Here is a 26,368-nt window from a genome sequence, read left to right as displayed (position 1 = left end):
AATCAGATAAGGACATAAGTGAGGTTCTTCATTACAGCTGAGGTGCAAGAGAAACAGGTTGTGGGCCTACCTTGAATTAATTATTCTCCATTATGGAAACTGATAATCAAAGGATATAAATACAGCTCCCTTGCTGAGATTCACTCCATTCATTAACATTTCAACTCACAGAGTATAATGGCAACTAATGAACTCAGAGCGCATACATCACAATTTCATACTTTGTTTCCAATTTTACAATTAACCTTATATAGTAGATTTTAAAGAGGCATTAAGCATTCTTTATCAACAATCTATTTCTTTTATTTAAATCTTGAGCACTTAATTTGAAAATTCTGACTTCTGATCTATTGATTTTCTTAGTATAAAATTTGTATGTTCAGCGTGCAGCAGATGAACTTCACAGTTCTTGAATATCTTTACGTGTGAACTAACTGCTAACAATTTTGATTTCTTTAGAAGGAATATCCGAGTCCTAGGAGTTCTCACCCTGTTCATTATTGCTGCCTACAGAACTAATGGAGGTATGATTCAGGACAGAGTAGCATCATACTTTCTTTCTCTCCCCTTCCTCCTTTTAGAGGAATACATGATGGACTATTTTGCTGCTATGCAACTTTCAACAGAGGCAATTACAGAGAGCCACCCTCTTCTGCTCTAAGAAACTTAGAAAGTTCAATATTTAGTGCCTCAGGAGTAACTGAGCCTGTTTAAACTATTCTGTGCTGTCGATTCTGTTCCACGAAAGTATAGACACGAAAGGAAATCACATAAATTATAATGCAATTGAATGTACTTCATTTTCTTTTCCTATTTGGTCTACATGCACCACCTGGTGGTAAAGTAGTGCATTTCAACTGTGTGTGTGTGTGTGTGTGTGTGTGTGTGTGTGTGTGTGTGTGTGTGTGTGTGTGTGTGTGTGTGTGTGTGTGTGTGTGTGTGTGTGTGTGTGTGTGTGTGTGTGTGTGTGTGTGTGTGTGTGTGTGTGTGTGTGTGTGTGTGTGTGTGTTGGGGGTGTCAACATGGGAAAGAGAATTTTAACATATATCCCTAAATATTCATTTAGATTAACAATGCAATTATCGTGCAACAAATATCTAATAAAACACTAGAACGCTACTACATACATGCTAGAGCAAGTAGTCAAGGGGAGAATAATTCATCCTGGAAAGTAAAATAGCTTTCTCTTATTTACATGAGCTATAACTCTTAAAACTCCATCATTAAATTAACATTTATTTATTGTCTTAATGTTCTTTTTGAGGGCAAGAGTCAAACATTGATAACTGATGTAAAATCATGTAAAATTTTCATTTCTAATTTTTAAAAATAGTAATTTAAAAAGTATGTAGCCTCTTCTTTATATTAGCAGTTACTATAAGTAACAAGTCACAGAATTTTAAAACTACAAGACACTATCAAATCACTTAGACTAATTTTACAAATGTAGCAGCTGAGATCCAGAAGCGTCAAGTGAATTGCCCAAGGTCATACTAGTAATTAGTGACCCAACTCAAATATGAGCCTAGGTCTTCTTCCTTTCAGCCTAGGAAAATAAGACATAAAATTATAATCATATGACATGTATTTATTGCTCTTGTTTTAATGTACATGTAGTAATAGGTTAAGCACAGAAAATACTTTGCTGAAGTGTTTCTTTGGTTCTTTACAGACTGAGTTATATGCAATGCTAAAAAATCTCTACATAAAGAAATATACCCTTAACTCAGCTATGTTAATTCACTAAGATGTAAATTAGTACATATTAGTAATTTTATTCTAATATTCTGGACACAAAGGAGTAATAGTAGAAATGCATGCATCATAAAGCTATAGAAAAGGTTTCCTAACTATTAAAAAATCCCTTTTATATCTATGCTCAAATGAGTATTTTTCAACTTACATAAAACTGCTGTGTTTTAAAGAAAGTCTAAAAAATTCCCTTTCCCCTTAGAACTGCTTCAGAATCAAATATTCATTTTTCTAAAGTAGGTACCCATTTGTAGATTTAAGCCATGGAACATATAAACCGTGTTCATAGCTCCCTCTCATGACCACTGAATGAATACTATACAAGCCTCCTTTATCCTTGCCGTTGTATTCAACTAACAGCTCACTGGTTAAGTTTTAATTGCTTCCAATGAGGTCAGCAAAGGTATTTACCAAAAAGCCCTGAATAAAAGGCTCCACACACACACACACAAGCTCACACGCGCTCACACACACAGAGAAAATCCTCCTGCCTGTTGATTTATGGAAACAATTATGATTCTGCTGGAGAATTTCTCAGCTGAGAAATAGTTTGTAGCTACAGTAGAGAGGCTCAAGTTGCACAAGGCAGACAACAGACATGGAATTCTTGTGTATCCAGCTGTTATCAACAGAACAAGTAAGTGACTGTCTTTAAAAATAATGCTGAATGTTTTCTTGTCGTTTATCTTTCTCTGGTTTTAGGACTGAGGGGAAAAGGAAAGTTACCAGATTTTTCAGCCATATGGTTATCTATAGTAATTATGCTGTAGAACTTACATAAAGATAAGGCTGAAATTCTCCAGAGCGATTCTGACATTTAACTTGAGAAACGTGGGCAGTTCAGGAGAAAATAACTGACTAACCACAAATGTAAAAGAAGACGATAAAGAAATTTAGCAAAAAGCATTTATACTCTGTTAATAGTAATTTTAGAATGTAGAAGTTCTAATTGCAGGATGTTTCTTATTAAATAGGAGCTGGAATGAATGGTACAATCATATTCTGATTTGTCTCTACTAATGCATAACTTTTATGAATCTACATACAGAATGGTAAAGACACTGACATCCTCTGAGAAAGCTGTTTTAAATGTACCTTCACAGTTTGAATTACACCATATGTTCTAATACTATTTACCCACTGAAATTTATACATACGATTTTTTTTATCTTCCTCTCTCTCCTCCCTCCCCATTCTTAATCTCTCATTGCAAACAGAAGTCAAGTAACAAACAGCATTGCAGCAACTGAGCTCATTACAACCTGCTTTTTATAAGGATATATCAACCAAGTGTTATTTAAGGAGGAATCCTATATTGTTGCCAGGAACTAGAAGGATAAGGCTAACAATCTGAAGAGTGCAATTACTCTTTTTAAAAGCAATCTACAGTTCACAGATAGGAAGAGGTCAATGACCTAGGAGCAACAATCAATTCAAGATTTAATTTTCATTATGTTATTCATGAACACCCGGAGCACTACACTATAATGCGCAAATGGATACTGACATGGATCCTGCCAAGTTTGCTCTACAGATCATGCTTCCACATTATCTGTCTAGTGGGCACTATATCTTTAGCTTGCAATGACATGACTCCAGAGCAAATGGCTACAAATGTGAACTGTTCCAGCCCCGAGCGACATACAAGAAGTTATGATTACATGGAAGGAGGGGATATAAGAGTGAGAAGACTCTTCTGTCGAACACAGTGGTATCTGCGGATTGATAAAAGAGGCAAAGTCAAAGGGACCCAAGAGATGAAGAACAATTACAGTAAGTCATGTTTTCTATTTACAGCACAGCTGATGAAATTTAACAATCTGTGAAAGGATCAATTTTCAAGTGACATGCTTTCTCAGGTTCCTTTTTTTGGAAAAAAATTAAATATAATTTTCTATTTTTTTAATAAATTGGGTTAGTTAGACTAGGTTCCTAAAAATAACTCCTGGAACAGGGCAAATCTACTAATATAGCTGGAGCTGATAACTCAAGCCAATTTGAAAATGTATTCTCCACATCTTAAGCTCAAAATGCTCATATATTAAGCAAAGTGTTAATACTATTCATACTGAAATATGATTTACTGTCTGAGCAAAACTCATTGGGAACTCTAATAGGATACTCAGTAAATGCACACCCAAAATGACTTACCATTAGTTTGAGGAATAGAGAATAAATGTTTTTAAAATAATTTGGTTTCCCTTGAAAAAATATTTGTGGTATAAAATACTGACCTGTGTTCAAAAATGCATTCAGTGACTTGTGCAATTATGCATCATTAGAAAACAGAAGAGGATCTGTGGTGTCCTCCTCTGCTCATGTCATAATGAGCTTGTATTAGATGGCTTATTTATTTACCTAGGCACAAAAATAGGTTGCTTCTAACATTTTCTTTATCTAATATTCTACGCCATGAAAGATCTTTATTACCTTAAGAGAAATGTAAATACGAAGGAGGAAATAAAAGCAAGTTGGAAGAGATGTTAATGCCATGATTTATGTGTAAAGCCTTACAGTTTCCTCAAAAATCAGTTATTCTTTTCATGCTGAAATTTCAGCGTTGGATTCATTTGGCAGTTATGGTTAGTAACCAATTTCCAAAGTATTAAATTTTATGGGTAAAATACATACCTCAACACACACATGAAGAACTTAAAATCTTTGAGTGAAAATAAATTCTGTTTGTATTACTAGCACTTGAACAATATTATTACTATGTCTTTTTCTAATATTATGTATGTTAAAGTCAATTAAAAAAGAATGCATGGGGTGCTGGTGTAAACATTTGCCTAGCATAGCACAGTGCCAGGCTTGTAGTGAATACTTAAAATTTCTGCTTCTTGTTTGATAAATGGCTTTTAGACTTCTAAACTAATGAACTAATATGGGGAATTCTGTTTCCAACATGAAAATGAGAGGGTCCACTTTTAAACTATGACTGATATAGAATGTCAATGCCATTTATGGACTGCTGACAGTTATGGTTTTATTATTATCTCTATGAATTATGTTATGTTAGTTCTAGAATGTTGTTCTGATTATACTAAAGCTTAGCTAAGGAAATAACTATTTGGAGGGAAGTTTTGTGGATAGCCGCCTCTGTGAGCAACAGAATTTGGCCTATAATCAATTTATTTAGAAGTTTTTGAGATTTATAATGGCTAATAGAAGTTGGTGGAGAAAACAGTGCCCAGGTGGAAATTATGACAGATACGTCCAATCTCTGTCCATGAGTGACTTTGGAACACTTTCTTACTTTTTCTAACACTCACCATTTTCATCTGGAAGATGTGGGTTATGTACAGATGACCTCTGATATGCCTTCTGGTTCTTACAGTCTATTCTATCCTAAACCACAGAACATATAACAGAAATGTGAACAATATAAGTACTCATTATATAATTATCACACACACTGAATGAGATGAAAGTGAATATTATCTCAATGGTAAGTTGGGTTGTTCAAATTAATTTCAAATGGTAGTAATAAGGTTATTGAATGTAAACACTGTGGAATTCTTCTACATGCTGACTAATTCTTTTTCAATCTTTTATCAAGTAATGAAAAAGTGAAAAATCAGATGTAAAATCCAGTGAAAATGAATAATTTTGGGGGTGAACTGGAGTATCTACAATTGGAATGCACGTGCATATACAAGTTTTATTTTGTATTAAAATTTCTTAAAATCATGAAGCTCAGGTATTTTTAAACATACACAGAATGCTTAAGTTTTTTTTATAGTTTGAAATACAACTTAGCACCAACCTTGAGTAATCATAAAGCCAATCTGGCACACAATTCTTTTCTAACTCTAATTCTACAGTAAAAAGAAAATGAAGAAAGAAAGGGAGGAAGGCAAGAAGGAAGGACAGAAGGAAGGATGCAAGAAGGAAGGAGGGGAGGAAAGAAAGTCATTCTACATCATTATAAATTAGTATGTCACAATATCAATGTACTAAAAGACATGATATATATTATGTAAATAATCTTCACTTCTACAAGCTTTTTCATAGGCTGTATATATATAGTATACTTTCCTGACCTGGTTAATTATCCTAGAAGGGGAGACTTATCGGGATCCTTTCAGGAACATCAAAACTGTTGTTAAGTTGTATTGTTATTCTCTTGAAGAAGAAGCCTGTCAGGCTTCTCCGTGGATAAAGAGAGGCTGATTCACTAGTGTCTATAGGAAATCCTAAGGTACTCCATTGAAAAATACATGGAGAATAACTTAGCAGAGAATTCTGATAGTCATTTCCTATTTTTAAGGGGCAGCCTTAAAATTGAATGCCTCATACATAAAACACGCAAGTCGACACATGAGAAGTTGAAGCTACTGTATCTAGGTACAAAGAAATCCAAGTACAAAGGAAGTACTCAAAAGAATTTGTTTAAAAAGTCAAAGATTAAAAAATTTAAATGACAAAACTCCCAGATTGTTTACATTCATCAACTCTTAATTGAATGAATGAGCAAAGGAACAAAAGATGTTTCCTTCCTATTTTCATTAAAATGAGAAATTGGATTGTCTACTAGATTGAAATACAGCAGAGTTCAGGAAGTGGTAAAGATCAGAATTTAACTCTGAATTTCCTTTTCAATGTTCTGATGCCTTCAATTCATTCACAGGTTGTTAAACATCCTTCTTTGGAGGCTTTTTAAGATGGTATTGATTTAAATGCCCTAGATGATAAAATTTTGCATGAAAACTTAGATGTCAGCTGTGTGAAAAAGTTGTTCTCTGGGTTATTGTATCAAAGTCCCCAGTCCATTCTCATGGCTTTGCTTTGAGTGAAAGGGAAAGTGACCCTTAGATGTTAATAGATCTTGAAAGACTGCTTACTTCTCCAGCAGAAACACTGCTCCCTCACAGGAATGTGGTTTATAAGATATAGCTAAGATAGTGGATTGGAGTAGGTAGGAGGGGTGAAAAATCTGGGTATATAATTCTGTTTCCAGAAGGTGTTGGGCTGGGGCAGATGAATGGAGGGCCTGGAGGAAGAGCAGGCGGGTAACAGAGAGGTGGATATGAAAGCTCATATCTCAGAGTTTTAGAGAATTAAAACATTACTTAAGCTACCCTGGGTTGTGAGGATCTCACTTCAGTCTTATCACCTATAGTGTTGTCTTGTGAAATATTTTAAATCTAGATAAGAATGAGTAAATAGCAGAAAAAATGCACCAAGGAACCCAGCAGAAACAAGACTTGTATTAGTAACCATACAATCAAGACCCAACTATGTATATATAGAAATTCATAAGAGACCAAGAGATGCTGAGCTGCATTTCTGACTCTGGAGGGGAGATAAGCTATCACTGGAGAGCTGGTCCTGAGATTGCACACTGTTCTCCCCCAGGAGGCAAGAAAGCCTGTCCTCTCAAGTTGTTCTCTGGTGGCACCACATTTAGCCTTTCAGTAGGTTTCTAAGCAATGAAACTGGAACCTAACTGAACCACTAATAAGAGTAATAAAAGCATAAAACATTCCTCCAAATGAAATAAATATCTATGCCCTCTGTAGGAGGAGAACATGAATAATACCATACATGGACTGGCAATGGATGGTCAATACTTCCACTGCTGTTGTCAGAGCTTTCCCCTTGGGGACAAGGCCAGAGGGTGAATTTAGATAATTGGACCAGGCAGCCCATGAGCAGACAGAGGCAATCACTCCACACCTGACAGAAATAACACTGCTGTTTAGGCAGGAAATTGAGGTGCCGAGTGAGAGACGGCAGCAGTGCTCTGGGCAACCGACAACCACCCTGAGAGACAGATGTGAACTCGGGCAACTCAGTCCCTCAGGATGATTTTCTTGCTTTCGGTATCCAATTGCTAAAAAGTTTTGCTCTCCCCAATGACAGTCACCCATCCTTCTGAAGAAGAAATTCTTAATTGCCATAAGCCACCGATTCAAGAAAAAGTATGCTTCACTTGTCATAATTAAGCCTTGTAAGTTCCACAGCAAGAAAAGGGTTAGCCATTCTGAAAACTGGCCAGCGATTTGGCAACATTCTCTTTTGGATTGTTAGACTGTGACGGGATATGGCCTAACAATTGGCAAAAAACAAATAAACATAATGTTGTTGGATTTGACTTTGACCACAAAAACTTCAGCAAGTCAACTGTCAACAATTCTTTGGATAAGCCCCTGATCAACAAGAATCTGCTAGTAGCTAACAAATACACACATCGCTTCTAAGTATGAAGATGGTAAACAAGAGTTCTTAGCAAGTTAACAAAAAGAAGAATAATTCACACTAGCAAAATAAATAAAAAGTAAGAAAATCATGACAACTTCACTTTAAAAAAATAGACAATAAGGAACGTATCTATGAAATTAAACCCAAATCCTAGAATTACTGACAAAATGGAATTCTGTAGAACTGGTGACCTGTATTTACTTAAGTAAGTTATTAAGGCTTTAAATTATGGAAGATGGATAAATTGCTTGGTAGCAGATTTGGAAACACTAGCTATTCTTTGAAAACTCTAATATTAAGAATTGTTTTTCATTTTATGGCCATCCTCACTTTTTTAGGCTAATACTGGTGCATAGCACTTATTCAGTAACTTAATTTATTGCCACAGGTGCATTTCTTATTCATTTTGTAAATCCTCATCTGAACTGACCATCACTTTCATTTCTCTATCAATCCAGAGCATCTGATTATGTATTTCACCTCATGACTCAGCTGTATTAAAACTCTTCAGTCTATAGTTTTAGAGCATTCAGAGATCCCAGTGAATTGGAGAGAATGCAAGAAGCCAGCTTTGAGATATATGGAAGGGGTTCCTTTTCTAGATTTATCTACTTCTCAGCCGTGGACAAATATTGTAATCAGCTGGGGAACTTTAAAAAAAATACTGATGCCAGGCTCCACTCTCAAAGACTCTCATTAAATTTATTTTGGGTACAGCCTGGGCATCAGGGATTTTAAAAGCTCCTGAGTTAATTCTGATGTGCCTCCAAGGCTGAGAGCCTCTGGCCTAAGGGGATCATACTAGATTACTGGGGAAACCACAGCTCAATTAAATCAGATCTCATGAAGGCAGGAAGGACATAGGCATGAGTGTTTGCTTAAAGCTCTCCAGTGGTTCTAATGTGCAGCTAAGGTTGAAAACCACTATTTAATGAGACAAGGGTTCTGATTTGGCAGAATCCCCTCAGGTGTCCTGGGAATGTTCTGGAACCCTTAGAGGGCTCCAGAGTTAACCTGTACCCTGGAGGATTTTGAAATGAGCTTATCAGGAATGAATCTCTGAATTCTGCATCTTCTGGGTCCATGTGACCTGACAAATCTTAGTGTCTCCAAAATTTGGTGAACTGGCCTGAAAATGCATGTGATGACAGCTCTGTAGCTACTATGTAAGAAGGCATCTTTGGTGAATGAGTTCATTGCTGGGAAAAATAGGTCCTGTGTCACAGTTTCACAGTGACAGTCAGGTCTGACTCCCTTCTGACACTTTCAAGTGGTGCTGTGGCAGGGAACCTGGAGTACAGGCATCAACACCGGCTGACAAGGCACTTAAATGAGCCACTTATGACTATGAACTCAGATGCTCCCAAATTAGTCTCATCTCCCATGGCCACCCTACAAAGGCAGTGACTTAAAGAGACCATCTCCAGTCTAGAAAATGCAGTAGGGAAGAAATCACAAGCCTAGAGGGTCTATCTAGATTAGTGAAAGGATATGAACCTGGAAGTTTATTTTCTTTGTAAATTGGGGATTAAGGCAAAGCTTTCTTTCTTTTCTCAAGATGCTAGCTTTCTTCCTCTGTACCAAAGGATTTTTGGTAACATAGTAACTTCTTGACATCAATATTGGAAAATGATATGTTTCTATGTTTTAATTTCAATACTGTACATAGAAGAAGAGGCAGGAATTGTGTATATCTAAGTAATATGGAGAAAAAAACATTAAATGAAATGGGCTTTTATAGGAATCCCTCCTTTTTCTAAACCATATCCAATTTTTCTTTAAAAAAACAAATTATTGGCATATGAGTAAGAAAAAGCTGTACTTAATAGATACAACTTGATGAATTTGGAGATAAGTATACATCACCATAATCTATGCTATAAACATACCCATCACTCCCAAAAGTGCCCTCCTGCCCTATTATTATTGTTATTATTATTATCATCATTATTATTGTAACAAAACAGTTAACCCCTTAGCACAATACTGTAAACTATAGACACTACGCTCTACAGTATATCTCTTGGACTTATTCATCTTGCACAACTAAAACTTAGTACCTTTTGACTAATGTTTGCCTGTTCCTCCCCACCCCCAGCCCATAGCAACCACCATTCTACTCTACTTCTAGGAGAGAAGATTAATAGTTTAGATTCTTCCTATAAGTTGTATCATGTAGTATTTGCCCTTCTGTATCTGGCTTACTTCACTTAGCATAATGTCCTCCAGGTTCATACTCAAATCTTTCTATAAGCAAAATAGGTTGGAAAATAAAAATCATCTGCCTTTCACATGGTTCTGAAAGGCCCATTAAGGAGTCCCTGAGCATGTGGCTGTTTCTTGACTAAGAGTCATATCTGCACTTGAGATGCTGTCTGCACCTGACTTAGGTAGAGAAGCCATCCTAAGTTTACTAACAAAGAAAACATCATTTAAGTTACTCAGCCAGTTGGTTTTGTGTAGTAATATATAAAGACACGGGGATTAGGATGGGGAAGGAAAGAGGAAAATTATCCAATGTCCATGTCCAGGTAAGGCTTTCTGTCCTTTCAGGCAGAAAACATCCTTCTCAGAGAAAAAGAGTCGGATGTATATTGGGGATAATTGTCTCTAGAGATTCTTCAGTTGCTCCAGGCAACTTTCCCGCAGAAGAATATAATCACTTCTACTGGTGTGGCCACAAGTACTTGATAGAGCCATTGGCTAGTGTCCTTCTAAGAATAAAAGGTAAGAAAATCTCTTTGTCTGTGAACCAGAGAGAAAAAGGTGAGAGAGGAAAGGAAAAAGGACTTTATATAAAAACTAATAAATGTTGCATTCAAGTTTAGGGAAGATTTAAATACAAAGCGTTCTCAATTCAACATAGCTCTACCAACTCTTAAAAATTGAAGTATAGTTGATGTAAAACATTCTACTAACTTTTTTGACGCACTTAAGGAATAAGGGCAATTGACTGCAATGGACTGATAAGATAGTAGAGAGAGGATTTCTGAGATGAAAAGAAAACAAACAAAAACACAATAGTGCACAGAGGGGTTGAAATGATAATAGATTATTGCATATATTACTCAAATAGGAGGTTTGAAAATTTGTGCCTAAAACTGTCATCGTCTTTGCTTATTTATCCAGACCACTCTGAAACTGAGTTTATTTGTACAGTTGATACAAGAAAAGAGAAATGAGGCAGATTTTAACATTCTGAAATAGCATACTTATCATGTCCCATTAAAAGCTACTGCAGTATTTTCCATTTTGTTTGCCTATTTGAACTTCAGATGTAATTGTAGATAATGCTGAGAAAATGATTTGAGATCAAATTCAGGATCAACTCAGCCTGTAGATTTTTCTTACAGCAGCAATTCCAAACTTTGCTTCTTGGAACACCAGTGTCTCTGAAGATATGAATAGTGTTTCCTGCGGCATGGTTTCTGTGGCTAACTGATTGGAAAATATTAGATTAAATAAAGCTGAACAAGTTTTTCACAGCAGAAAATTCTCTGAGCCTATACTACGCTAATATGAACTGCAGAACTCCAGAAGACGATACATGGTTTCCCAAACTTACTTGACAACAGAGCATACCCACTACCCCCACTACCCTCCCTGCTCTCACCCCTGATTTGGGTAAACCATTTATATTTCTAAATTGAAACTGGGCAGCTATTGCCTAGGGAATTTATCTTTGGCATAGTGAAGAACTAAAACAAGCTTCCACGCAAAGGTTAGGTCCAACTAAAAAGGCTATAAAATGGACCCAAACCAGTATTTTTTGAGTGACCTTGAACCAAAAATTTGTGCCCAAGTCAAGAGTCTGCATATAATTTTGGACTATTAGGGTAGTATTTTGGGTATAAATACTGCTGAAATCCAGAGATTGAGATTTGATCCTCGTTTGGAGCCCTTCCTGAGCTCTGAGCAGCTTTACAGGACCATTCTCCTAATTAGAAGTGACGCCCAATAGCCATCATTTGAGCAACCTAGAAAGTGACCAAAAACATCTTCCATGCAGTAAACTGAAAATGTTAAAAATGTTTTAGGATTCCAGCATGATTGAAAAATTCTTGTCTTACGTACCTAACAACAATACACTTTGTTTTACTTTTCAGAAAAGCATTTTATGCAAAAGTTGAAGTTATTTCAGTTATAGCAATAAAGAACGAGTTTCATTTACTGGCCAAAAACTATTTAGAAATTTGAGATTTGGCATAAACAGAAGGGAGGACTGCAAATTTAATGAATTAATTTTAATACCCTTGGAAAAGGTCACTTATCTGAGATTTTAAAGAGAACTAACTGGCCTTCTAGGCAGACACGATACATTTGCCTTGTATTATGGTTCATTCTGTTTGCGTTTGGCAACGCTGCTAGCTCTGGAAAGAAGAGCACCAAGTCTTACTCTTCCTTTTATCTTCCAGTGGTAGACAGCTCAATGCAAGGGGTAGAAGAAGGGAGGCAAACTGACTATCACTCATATTTCTCTCAAGTTTTTACACACCTAAAAATCAACTATAGGTAAGAAGTAGATCACTACATTATGAAAATTTAATGTGGACAAGAATGAAAAATCTTGCTTAAATAAACGAGAACTACACCTCACTTCTTTCTTATTCTCTATTATTAAAAAAATATTGGCTTCTAGAACCTACTTGACAATGTTTTTCTAGGTAATTTTAAGGGAGGAGTGGAAATGTTTTTTTTTAAACTTATTTTTTTTCAGTTTTATTGAAATATAACTGACATATAGAACTGTATAAGTTTAAGGTGTACAGCAAAATGATTTGACTTACATACATCACAAAATAAACATTGTCAAGTTATTTCATTTCTTCATTATTTTGAAGAATTGAACAAGACATAATTGAGTCCACCCTGTGAAATACATTGGTCCATGTACGTTTTTACAATTGTACTAAATATTTTTTCTTGAGAAACATTATAAACTATTTTGATATTTAAAACTATATATATATATATCAAATATATATATATGTGTGTGTATATATATATATGTGTATATACATATATATATGCGTATATATATATATATATATATATATATATAAAACCAAGATGGAATTGCTCAGTAGAAAGGTATGAACCTCTTTAACTTGAGAAATATTGCCGAATTAAAATACTGCTGATCAGTTTCTCCCTCTAATTCCTTAAAGATGACACAGTATTTATTGAACAGTTCTGAGTTTTATTACTTGTTTTTCTTTTCTTTTCTTTTTTAACATTTTTTATTGAGTTATAGTCATTTTACAATGTTGTGTATTACTTGTTTTTCAAAAGCACTGTGATGATTTTTAAAACTTTTTATTGGATACTTTTAAGGTTTTGTTTTTTCCTCTTGGTTTTCAATAATTTGATGATACTAGTCCTAGCATACTGGGAGGAGTGGAAACGTTTTATTGTAGAGGTCAATGATCTAAGCAGGCACAGGTACCACTGGTGACACTGAAAGGGTGACTGGCAAGGGATGGTGAAGACCAGTCCTGGAAAAGCTGTAGCCCTCCTCAACACTCATTTTTAAAAAAATATTTAAAATTATTTTGGGGGAAGCAATTAGGTTTATTTATTTTTATTTACTTGTCTTGCAATGGGGGTACTGGGGATTGAACCCAGGACCTTGTGCATGCTAAGCACACACTCTACCACTGAGCTATATCCTCCTTAACACTTGTTCTTATTCTCATCTGACTGTCAACTAATCCCTACATATGAAAAACCACATGCAGAAAAAAATTCATAGTTTATATTGGCTTAAGGAATACCTGCATTAAAAGGATACACAGAGGAGGGGAAAAACTCTGTAAGGATTAAATGAGCTGTACTAGTGAAAACAAGCAGTGGCTGATAATTTTTGGGTAGGGATCTGCATACTTAACTAGTTCCACTTATAAAACTGATCCTGGACCAGGATGAACAGAGGAGAAGACATGTGTATAGGAAGAGAGAGGTGGGGAGAAGTGCAAAGTTGGTGAATATCCTCTCAATTTGTTTTAGTGCCAGTAGCCTGATCTTCAGATAGTCTTTTGGTGACCTACGGTGTCTCTAACTGTACTTTTGACCACAGGCCTGGGTAGTGTGGTTCAAACTGAGGCAGCTTTTATGGGGAGCTCACCTGTAGGCAGGGGGGTTTCCTCCCTTGTTTGCTTGAATAATGAAGCCATCACACAAACCTTTGAAAGACTGGTGATTCCTTTTTTCATTCTTTATTAGTTCAGCAAACAGTCACTGATACATTCCTTATGCCAGATGGAGGCCACATTAATAAGCAAGTCCATAGTCCATGTATTTAGAGAATGAACAGATTAGTTGGAGGTGGAGGGTGAACTACAAGTTGGAGCGGGAAAGCCTAGAGCTAATGAGGGTGTTGCCTAATCGCCTAACTTGAGGAGGGGGCATGGAAGTCTCTGCTGAGAGAGAACCACCTGAAGGGGGAGCAGGACAAAAGAAAGAGGACACACGCACTACCTTCAGAAGAAATACTTTTGTAGCTGTTTGGTAGTAAGAAGTTGGGAAATGGAAAGTGATTTAATATCTTTCCAGTTAACAATGTTAAGCTAAGATAAACCGTTTGTTTTCTATTAAAAAATATGAGGAGAACATTTGCCCTTTATCAATTTTTAGACTTTGTCTAATTGCTATGCTTACTAAAAATGGCTATTTCCTTTAAAGGAGGACTTTTTTAAAGGCATCATTTAAGTTCTGCTAATCGGAATCATATTGTTTTTCTGGATAACTGCACATTTTTCTCTTTTCAATGCCTTTTGAATCTATGATTATAGTAGCAACCTGCTTAAGTCAGTTGTTCACAATCACCATAAAAGCTACCTTATTACAGAGGATTTTTTCCCCCATGACGGTTGCTAAAAAGTGAGAGAAACAATAGTTTTGAGGCTTATGTTTAGCCTTTAAAGACAAAAGTATGGAGGTTATCTGCCACATTCTTTAAGACAACTTTGACTGCAATTAGAGTACTCCCTCGAATCATGAAGTAGGCCAACGAGGTGAGGGGTTTTCCCACTGAGATAAATCTACTGAGGTCTTTCTGCTTCTAAGAAATTGCGTTCAACCCCCCTCCTGTATAAATAACATATTATAAAATAATGTTGGATGTTTAATAGACACATGGGTGTGCTGTCGATGCTGAAAACATTCTGGCCTAATTTGGTCCTCAAATTTTCTCTTAATTGGCTTGAAGTTGATCAGATATTGAATAAAAATTCATCCCAAAGAAGATGAGCTTATAAATAAATCTATGCCATGGTTGTTAAGTTTGTACTTGCACATAAAATTATCATGTTTTAAAGAACTATTTAATAGTTTATCAGGTATTCATATTACTGTTACTAATAAAATCACCGCATTGCGTAGAAATAAATTTCGTTTGTTACTTTGTCATAAATCTTCTAATTTAGTCTATGCAGAATTGCACAATGTACAACTGGGAACATTTTTATTGAGTGACTAAATATCAGTAGATTACTAAAGAGATGTGAATTCCTTAAAAATACACATGCCAGTGTTGCAATTGGTGCAGAACAGATCATTCCATTCTAATTAATCTTCAAAATACCTCTGCTGTAAGCCTGCAATCACAAAATTAGTCCACTTTACAGAAGGAAAGAAAAAACCCTCAGGAAATTGACCAGCTTGCTAAGTTTGCTAGTATACAAGTTCTAGTTTTAAAATTATACATAGGCTACCACAATGAGATATCACTTCACACCTGTCAGTATGGCTATTATCAAAAAGACCACCAATAACAAATGTTGACAAGGATGTGGAGAAAAGGGAACCCTTGTATCCTGTTTTTAGAATCTAAATTGGTGTAGCCACTGTGGAAAACAGTATGGAGAATCCTCAAAAAACTAAAGCCAGAACTACCATATGATCTAGTAATTCTACTATTGAGTATATAACCAAAGGAAACAAAAACACTAATGCAAAAAGATACATGCACCTCAGTGTTCATAGCAGCACTATTTACAATTGCCAAGATATGGAAGCAACCTAAGTGTCCATCAACAGATGAATGGATAAAGAAGTTGTGGTATACATACATAAGGAATACTACTCAGCCATAAAAAAGAATATTTTTCCATTTGCAACAACATGGATGGAACTGAAGGGTATTATTCTTACTTATTTTTATGTTGGGTTTTTTTTGGGGGTAATTAGGTTTATTTATTTTGTTTTTAGAGGAGGTGCTGGGGATTGAACCCAGGACCTCATGCATGCTGAGCACACACTCTACCACTTGAGCTATCCCAGGGGGTAGTTGAAGGGTATTATTCTTAGTAAAATAAGGCAGACAGAGAAGGATAAATATTGTATTTTATCAAATATATGTGGAATCTAAAAAATAAAACAAACTAGTGAATACAACAAAAATGAAACAGACTCACAGATAACAGAGAACAAATTAGTGGTTACTGGTAGGAAGAGGGAAGGGAGAGGGGCAAGACGGGGTAGGAAATTAAGAGGTACAAACTACTATGTATAAAATAAATAAGCTACAAGGATATATGGTACAGCACAGGGAAGACAGCCAATATTTTAAAGTAATTACAAATGGAGTATAATCTCTACAAATTTTGAATCACTATGCTGTATGCCTGAAACTAATATAATGTTGTATATCCACTAGACTGCAATAAAAAATGATACATAGCCCTGTTTTGCCTCCTATTTAAATATTGTTTTTTTACTTAAGAAAGACTAGTGTTCAGAATTAGCTGATAATTTAAATAATCATATCAAAAGCCTCTGTGTGCAATGATTGATTATTTTCTCAGAATATCTGGGTGGTTAGTTAATTTACAAAATAGCAAGTCTAATGAACTCACTGTGTGATTAACATCATTATATATTAAAGAGCAAGAAGTTCATATTCAGAATACTGCTTTAAACCTTCCAGTCTCCTTACAGTCAACACAAGTAACTAAGAAGTGAACGGAAGAAGTGAGGTGTTTTAAAATTACACTTTCCCCCACAATGATAACATAAGTCATTAATATTAAGATAACAAAAATAACTACTTTATAAGAGGTAAATTTACTGAATAGTTACTGTGTGTACCTGGCAGACTTATGCTTATTTGGCAAATGAGGCAACACTGGCTCACAGAGTCAGGTAGCTTGCTCTGGGTTCCATAGCTAGTAACTGTTCAAGTTGGGATATGAACCCAAGTAGGTTTAACTCCGAAGCATAGTTTTTGTTATCAACACATGTATCATGCTACTGTCTCTGGTGTTAGTAAAACATCGCACATTAATTTGTACCACGCAGTGGGATATTTTGCATCTGAAGAAATATAAACAGCTGAAATTGTCTTCTCTGTAATACGACATAATAAGTACTTGGCATTATCTTCTTCTTATTAAATAAAAACTTTACTTCAACTTTCCTTGTATAAAAGATCTCCATTTGTTGGCATAAAAACCTTCAGTTTATTTCGCTTATAATTTGCTAAAGATGCTGTAAAATTTTATCTGGCTGTATTTTAAACACATTTCTGACACTTATTAAAAATATTTATACTTCTGCTCATTAACAAGTGTCTTCATAATTACTGTAGAATACATACTTGCATACGATTTAATTTCAGAGAGTAAATCAGTCAGGAGTTTTAGGAGTACAGCCAGATAATTCCCCTCTCTAAAGGCCGCTAAATCTAAACAGAAGAAACACAAAAACAAATACAAGAAGTTGCAGAAAGTTTGTTCTAACAAGCACTTCTGAAAATAGGTTGAAAAAGAAATAGTTTATTGGCAAATTGGTTCTTTCTTTTGGCCATAATTACCATGTTCTCAATTTATTTCTAGTCCTTTTAGACTTTTCCCAATTAAAAGAGGCAAGAGGAAGGGGACAAAATTGATGAGTTAAAGCAAAGACAGTACACAAAATGCCATTTTGACAGTGCTCTTTTACTATAAATATGAAAACATGTTATTTAACACCTAGGAGTAGATGTAACTGATATAAAATCAAAGGCAGCATAGGAACATGGAAATAATACCACGTTATGGTTTTAATCTTATTTCTTCCAGTAATTAGTTGGCCTTGGACAAGTACTTAATTATTCTGGGACTCAGGTTTTTTTAAAACATAAGAAGAAAGGGGTTAGAGCAGACTGCTTGAATAAATTTCAATTGTAAAATGTTACCAACAGTACTAAGCAACTGAGGGAGGGAGGGAGAGAACGAGAGAAGGGGTGTATTAGCTATAAATGCTGCATAATAAATTACTCCAAATTTAGCAGCTTAAAACACTATTTATTATCTCATAGTGTCAGAGGGTCAGGAATCTGGGAGCAGCTGGGCTGAGTGATTCTCGCTAAGAGTCTCTGAAGAGGTTGCAGTCAGCTGTCGCCCAGGCTGCAGTCCCCTCAAGACTTGCCTGGGGCTGCACGGGCTGCTTACAAGCTCTCTCACATGCTAATGCGCAGGCTCAGTCAGAGAGTTCCTTTTCACCCTGTGGGCCTTTCCACAGACTTCCTTAGTGTCCTCGTGACATGGTAACTGGCCTCCCCCAGACTGAGTGATGAGAGAGATGGGGAGAGAGAGAAAGAGGGAGAGGAAGAGAGCGCACCTCCACGATGGGCGCTGTGGCGTGATACACCCTCCCTTCTGCCTTGCTTTGCTGGTCACAAAGACAGACCCTGGTGAAACGCGGCAGGGAACCAGACGAGGGCGTGAATACGAAGTGGTGGGGAGCGTTAGAGGCCAAATGAAGGCTGGCTACCTACCACATGTGGTTTCCACACCTGAAGAACTTCCAGTCAAGTTGGGAGTCAAAGTATACATTGAGATTAAGTCATCAAAGCAAAAACAGAAGGAGCAGAGCAACACTGTGAAAATGAGCCTGAGGAGCAGACAGCTCTCCTTAGAGAAGCTGCTAATTTGGCTTCAGGTCTCCTTGGGAGGCATGGGACTCTCTTCTCTTTCACCACAGGCTTAGAGAGGAAACCTTACAGCATGCGTTAGTACCCTACTTTGTAGCACTGAGAAAGGAACTGGATTATTTGCTTATTTGAAAGCACACTAGTGGTTGTATGAGACATGGACAGTTCCATTCTGGAGTTAGAGGGCTGTAAGCAACCCTTGAAATCCATCTAATCCAAAGATCTTGATGTGGATTTTGCATATGGAAACTGGTAAAAAAAAATTGTACACCAAATATTGGGGAGTGGATTCAGAGTTTTTATCAGATTCTCAAAGGTACTCATGTTTCCAAAAAAACTGCAAGAAGCACTGCTCTAGTGCATCCTGCTCATCTTATTGATGAGGGATCTGAGACACACAGACGTGAGAGGACTTTTCAAAATCATGTCATGAACTAGTGGCTGGGTTGTTTGGACTAAAATTGGAGATTTTTGTTTTCAGTTCAGTATTATTTTAGTTATATCACTGTATATGCAGTATGCATTGTTTGTGATTTGTGAATGCAAGGGTTCAGCTGATTTCCAATTATACACCCCTATTACTAGGATCATTTTCCCTTTTGTCTCCCCACCATGTGTTAAAACATCAGTATGTTTCATGTAAGTAAGAGTCATCAGAGGGGGAGAATACTGCTCCAAAGCATTTATAATGAAAACCCGGTATTTATAGATAGGAAAAAGATTAGCAAATAGATTATGCTACAATATAAATCCAAATACTGGCCTCAAATATTAATTCATTCATTTAACAGACATTCTTAAGCACTTAATATATGCCAGAAACTGATAGTTGTTGGTTTTGCGGGGATGCTTTATAATGGAATTCAAGATAGAAACAATTTCTGTCCTCATGCAGTTTCTAGCAGTCCACCTTCTCTGCCTCCGCCATTTTCAATCTCTTCCCTAACAAGCCTGTTGGGTGGTATGGGCAGCACAGGGCTGGTGGATGGCAAGAACTGAAGAGAGACGCAGGTGTCATTTAGAAGCCAAAACAGGGTATCATTTGAAAAAGAAGAAAAGCAAATGGTGGGAGGTTTGAATTGTCTATTATAAAAAGGAACAACTTAGAACTGAGTTGTTTTCTGTTGGATGCTTCGATAACTGTGTGAGTGCATTGCCCCTACACACCAGCTTTATAAAGATAGGCAATTATGTAGGACACTGAATACGGCGAGTAGTGAGTAGCCACTCTATGGAGCATTAATCTAATAGCTGAGGTGGGAGGTGAGGTGTAAGGAAAGGGGAGGTGGTGGGAAGGCCGTTGGAGAAGAGCTGATACAACAGATGTAAAGAAGTATAACACTTTAAACTCCTGGTCCTAAAGCCTAGATAGGAGAATACAATATTATAGCGCAGATTATCCCATATACATTATAATTTATATAAATTCCTGAGATTTTCACTTGCTGGAATAAAGATATTATTTTCAATCTAATGTTTCTTTTACATTAAAACAATGGTGCATTTCTAAATACTGATATTTTATTAACTTATCTTATTTACTCTTTTAAAAACAACGATGATGTAATCAGTACATTATTGTTGGGAGTCGGCTGGCAATAGTTTTAGTGGAGGAGACTTCTGATAAAAGTGGGAACACTTTTACAGTCAAGTTATTTTAACTAAATGTCACGTGAAGTTAAAAGGCAATTTGATCTAGATCATTAGGATTTCAATTCAGGATACAATTCAATTCAATATTTATAGAGCACTGTTAATGTACAAGGTGACATTGTATAATAAAGCATAGGAAGATAAATTACTTTTGCCTTTAATGTGCTTTTATAGGAAGTAATTTGTTAAGTCCTGGAAGTTTCCTACACATTTCACATGAAGAAAGGGGAGATCAGGAGAATGAACGTGAGCACTTCTGGGTGAGCCTAGAGAGGTAACAGGGACAGAACAGAAGAACTGGGAAAAGAATGTTTTCTGGAAAAAGTGCATTTGAACACAAGCAGAATTGGTCGGAGGACTCTGATAGAGGGTGGAGAGCTTTCCAAGTTAGAACAAAGTATGCAAAAAGGCATGGGTAGTTGTGAAGAATGGTGAGCCCCGTCCTGGTGAACTGGAGAGTATGGAGCAGGGGGAGCAGCAACACAGCTCACTAGTGAAAGGACAAAATGCTTCCAAACATATTTTAACCTCATATCATGAAAAGAGAAGATAGGAGAACAAAAAGAGAGGGTGAAGGTCAGGGACTGGGGACGGGAGATAGAATTAAAGGAAGGCTGTGAGGAAGCAGAGAAAGACACAAGCAGGGGAAGAAGTAGGGAGAGAAGGAAAAGGAATACACAGATACATCAAGAAAGCAGGAGAGATAAAGGCAGAGGGATGCTCGGGAAGCCCTGAAGTCCACAGAGACTTGGACAGGTGTAACCAGAGCACCCACCAGAGTTAGAGGCATGGGGACTCATCTTCTTGGACAAATGGACTGTGAGTTGACTAATAGTATGCTCATTACTCAACGAAATCATGCTAAAAGATATGCAAGCCTGTGGTTTCCTAGTCCGAAGCCAGATTTTCACAAATTCATCCTTATAATAATTTAGGGAGACAACCCACCAGGCCCATGCTAAATAATTCTAAATAACCTTACATTGTATTTCTTTTGACAAGTGTAAGAACTGGAGAATATTAGCTAAGACATTCTTTTTGTACCCTGCTGGCAAAATACTTTGAGCTTTGCTTAGGGAGTAAATACATTTTGAGCTTCTGTAAGGATAAGTAAGCCAAGTTGCAAAGCTAGTCAGTGGATTGGAACTGGGGTTTCTAGATAGGTACCCAGAGGTACATTAAAAAGGTCAAAGAGAAAAATATAACAACTAGCAAAAAAATCATATGCTAACACAAGAGCTTCTCAATCTTCATGTAAACAAATTTTGTTTTTGGGGTTTCACATACAAAAATTTTTTTGAAATGTAATATTCACTGTAGCAGTTAGTACTTATAAGTAATAGAGACATTTCTTTGTGATATTCTAAGATTAAAATCTAAGGAATCAAGAAAAACTGCTCAAGAAATCATATTCCCTTCTGTGAATTTTAACTCTATGACATTTGTCTGTAGGAAGAAATATTTACTTAAAAATTTAATTGTAGTAAAAAACATATCATATTCTACTTTACAGATATAAAAATAAACATCGTGATAGACTTCTTATAGTTTTAAAATAAGAAACAAAAGAAAATGTGCTAAGTATACAAATGAAAGAAATTAATGCCTATTTAGGAAACTCCACCCTCAATTCCTCAAATCATAGTCCAGTTCATAAAAAAATATTGCCCAGTAGGAAAAACTGCCCAAGTTTAGAATAAAGGATAAAACAACATCGATTTTCCTGGAGTGCATTCAAACACAATGTATGATATCATACTACAGATGATCATTTCTCTTCAGACACCCAAATTTCTACATTTTGTTGATTATGTTAATATTGACATCAAAAATGTTTTTCTCATCTTATAAATTTGAAGGCCATTATTGTAAGGAAGTTTTAAGACAGTTGTTACAAAATTAAAACAAAGGCAGTAGTGAGCAGGCCCATTCTGTCTCTGACAAGCTCACAGTCTTCTGAGGAGACTGAGTGGCCCTCGTCATGCCATCGAGGTCAGATCTGCATCTCAGAGCCCCCAGTTGTCTTCAGTGACCTAGTGCAGGTTAGCAGCCTCTGCGTTTACTGGACTCTTTCTTGACTGCTAGTTTCATTTTGTACTTGGGGAAACAAGTTCATATTTACTACTCGCTGCATAAACCAATACTGAGGTGGAAATCTGTGACATTTTGGCCAGTTCTTTCAAATATATTAGCCATTTTATCATAGTGATTTATTTACAATGAAATATTATAGCCAGATTTATGTATTTCTTTGCAAGAAAGGCTTCCCCAACCACCAGTAGGCTAAGAAATCCAAGATATCTAACTGTCAAACCTTTTCTTGAAGCTCTCCAAGAATGGAACCTCTCACAATCAATTCCAGTATTACATTACCCCAACTGTTGGAACACTTTCTCATATTTAGGGGAGTTATCCTTGCTTTAAGTTAAGCCCTTCATCCATGTTCTTTTTTCTGTGTATGGATAATAGATTGACATGATTAATAAAATACTTTCATAAACTAGAGAAAAAATACATCTTTTCTCTATCTATACTCATTCCTTGGTGATTTCATCTGTTCTCATGGCTATGACCACCAAATTTACATCTCTAGCTTCGACCTTTCTCCCAAACTCCAGACTCATAAATTCATTTCTGCTGAATGGTTATTAGGCATCTCAAGTTTGATATATCCAGAACAAAACTCAGGATCCCTCCCATCCCCATGCCTCTTGAGAACGGTAATGCCAGTGCCAGTCTTCCTGTTAACTAGGTTCCAAACTCTGAAATCATTCTTGGCTTAACTCTTTCTTTCACATTCTACATTCAATCTGCTAATAAATCCTATTGTCTCTGTCTCTAAAACACATCCATACCTGACCACTTCCTGCCACCTCCACTGCTGTAGTCCCAGCTACTACCATCTGTTGCCTAGGTTATCGCACTGGCCTTCTACCTGGTCTCCGTGCTTCCACCCTGGCACTCCTAAATCTACTCTTAATACAGAATCAGAGATTCCTTCAAAATACAAATCAGATCGTGTCAGTTTCTGCTCAAAACTCTCCAGGGCTTTCCCAATTTACTCAGAGTAAAATCTAAGATCTTTACAAAGATCTATAAAACCCAGGAGAGCTGCACCCCTCACCACCAGCTCTCACTACTGTCTTCCTTGCTTGTGCTGCTTCATTCACACTGGCTTCCTGCTGCTCCCAGGACAAAATCAGGTGAGCTCCTGCATCACATTATTTGACTGTCTGTCTCTCCACTGGGAATATTTCCTTCCCCAGATATTTGGGCGGTTCACTCCCTTCCTTCTTCCTAGTCTTTACTGAAACGTCACCTTCTCACTGAGACCTTCCCTGTCTCCTCTCCCCAACACACATACTTCCTATCCTCCCTTCATTTAATTTTCCCCTTAGCATTTATCATTCTCTAATGTACTATATATTATTTTTATTTGTCTTGTGTATAAACTGTTTCCCTGGCTAGAACAAGAAGCTGTTTAGTTCACTGTTACATACTCGGTAACTAGAGTCATGCCTGAAACACAGTACATGCTCAATAAACATTTCCCGAGGGGAGTGGATGAATTCCGTACATGTTTATTGGCTACTTGTTGTCAGGCACTGGGCCAAGCACTAGAGATAGAAAAGAGAATAAAGAAAATGTTGCTCCTCTTTGACTGCTTAGGGAAGGAAAATAGCGAATAAAATATAAATGCAGAAATTTGTCAAGGGAAAACAGAATGCAAGACGGAGGGAATATTGAATAGGCAAACTCAAAAATGGCTTGATATTGAGTTCTGCTTTAAACATTGTGGTTGGTGTGCATGCTTGAATTCAGGGATGTTAGATGACTTAGAAGATAAGTTGGTCTTTAAGATCTTATCTTAGCATATTCAAATCACTCAGATCTGTAAATAATATCAGAATCATTCTGGCTTGTAAGAGTTTTTTAATAACCAACTTTTAATCACCCTGGAAACATTAAAATGTTTGCAAAAATGTCTATTTTCCCTCTAGAAAAATCTCTAGAATAAAAAGGTAGTAATAAAAAAAAGTTTTCAAATATTAAAATGGGGCTTGGGGGATTTAAGATCTGAAACGTTATAAAACATCCTAATTTGCATTCTCATCTAGACTGTCAGGGTTACAACAGTCAAAGAAACTGTAGTACTGTTTCTACAACTGAATATTCCTGATACAGAATGGTTTACAGGCATTTAATAAATATTAGTTGAATCATTAAATGGCTGGATGACTAAATGAATAAAATCATATTTACTTCTAATAACAGTAATAAGAATATAACATAATACTTATAAGAGCCTTTATTACGTGCCAAGGATTCTGCTAAGTGCTTCACGGGTGCAGTTATTAATTTAATACTCAAAACAACTACCATGAGGTAGGTATTATTATCTTCATATTGCAGATGAGAAAACATAGACACAAAGGTGTTAGCAAATGTACCCAAGGCCATAGAGGCAGTAGTTGGCAAGGCCAGGATTCAAATACAAGTTGTTTGACCTGAGAGATTACAATTAAACCAGTGTGACTGCAGTGCTGCTAACAGGCATGGGTGTGACAGGGGAAGAGACTGCGCCCTACTTGGAAGTTATACTATATGAGTAATATTATAGTGCTGAGGGAAAGGCATGGCTTCCACTTCTAAGGAAACAACAGGAATTCAAAACACTGAAAAATCTGAGTTAGAGGTAGAGGGAGAAATGAGAGTCAAGTTCAGATGCAGAGAATGAGATGCTCTGTCTTGCTCAAGACCACTGCAGAGCCAGGACCAGAATCCATCCATGGCTCTGGCATTCCAAGGCAGAGCTCGCTCCACTAGAACCATCCTGAAAAAGTGATATGGGAGAAAGGCTTTTGGAAATACTATAAAAGATATGCTTGGGAGAGTAGCTTGGAAAATATAAAAAGCAGCTGTAACTTCACAAAATACTACTGTCAATTTTTCACAAGTTTGATGTTGCTCTGTGATTGAACTCACTTAATGCATGACCAATATATAATTTTCCTATCATTTTACCATAACAAAGCAATAGCCTTAGTTGTGGTTAAACTAATAAAACATAGGGCCTCTGCATCGTGTAGACATTTTGTTCCTGAGGTATACTACCATAGCAATAGGAGGTTACCGACTTTGTATGAATTACTTTTAGGCTTATGAATGTATGTATATATACAGGGGAAGGGACAGCTGATAACTATTCAAAAGCTACTTCAAGAAACAAAGGACAGGATGGTGTAAGGATTAGGATAGACCTGGATCCTTCTCCTTCTTCCATGAGTAGATCTTTGTTTTGAGTAATGATGAGGCTAGACGTTATTTCAGTTTCTGCCTTATGGGAGCAAGAACCACTGTCTGCTGTTTGGACATGGAGATAGCTGGCCACAGACTAGTTATAGATCTCTACTTCTGGACCCTTTTGAAAAAGCCCATTCCTGTTCTCTTGCAGAAGCCAGGAACACCGTACTATGTCTCCAATACATGACTAGTGAATAGTAATACTTCCTGACATTTACAGAACTAGTCTTTGTGTAAGGCACAAAAGCTATAAGCAATTCACATGTGACACCTGATTCAATCTTCAAAATAATCAAACGAAGCAGGCATTATTATTATTTTTTTTTACAAATGAGGAAGTAACGGCTCAGAAGGATTAAGTTATTTTGAATCAAACTAATGTCTGAATAAATGACCTGACTGAGGTTTCAAATATGCATAGAGCTAATGAGTTTAGTTTGCAAGTTTTCAGGACTTCCATTTTGGTACTTTAGAAGTCTTTATGCTTATTTTCTGGTGATACTCCTTATAATTGAAGTGGTTTAGTTAAGTGACTTCAAAATA

The 26,368-nt window shown here is 36.5% G+C and overlaps 2 protein-coding genes across 8 annotated transcripts in view; one reads left to right on the top strand and one right to left on the bottom strand.

Moving 5' to 3' along the window:
* Positions 1-26,368, bottom strand: part of FAM227B (family with sequence similarity 227 member B) — a 195,775-nt gene that overhangs the window by 73,766 nt on the left and 95,641 nt on the right. For 3 of the 7 annotated variants that reach the window (XR_012073321.1, XR_012073319.1, XR_012073320.1), the window contains exon 12: positions 5,025-5,100. The exons of 3 other annotated variants lie outside the window; for them this stretch is intronic. The gene's annotated coding sequence lies outside the window, so the exon portion shown is untranslated. Of the gene's footprint in view, positions 1-1,467; positions 1,547-5,024; positions 5,101-26,368 lie in introns of those variants that run through there. One more of the 7 variants, XR_012073322.1, reaches the window with a different exon arrangement.
* FGF7 (fibroblast growth factor 7) overlaps positions 2,154-26,368 on the top strand; it is a 56,848-nt gene continuing 32,633 nt past the window's right edge. Inside the window, exons 1-2 of the mRNA XM_006208358.4 lie at positions 2,154-2,389; positions 2,970-3,525. Coding sequence (XP_006208420.1) covers positions 3,240-3,525 — 286 coding nt within the window. The 5' untranslated portion in view covers positions 2,154-2,389; positions 2,970-3,239. The remainder of the gene's footprint in view (positions 2,390-2,969; positions 3,526-26,368) is intronic.

This window comes from Vicugna pacos, chromosome 6, assembly GCF_048564905.1.
Source record: "Vicugna pacos chromosome 6, VicPac4, whole genome shotgun sequence".
Lineage (NCBI taxonomy): Eukaryota > Metazoa > Chordata > Mammalia > Artiodactyla > Camelidae > Vicugna > Vicugna pacos.
The sequence above is the reverse complement of the archived record's forward strand: the minus strand, read 5'-3'. Positions and strand labels throughout refer to the sequence as shown.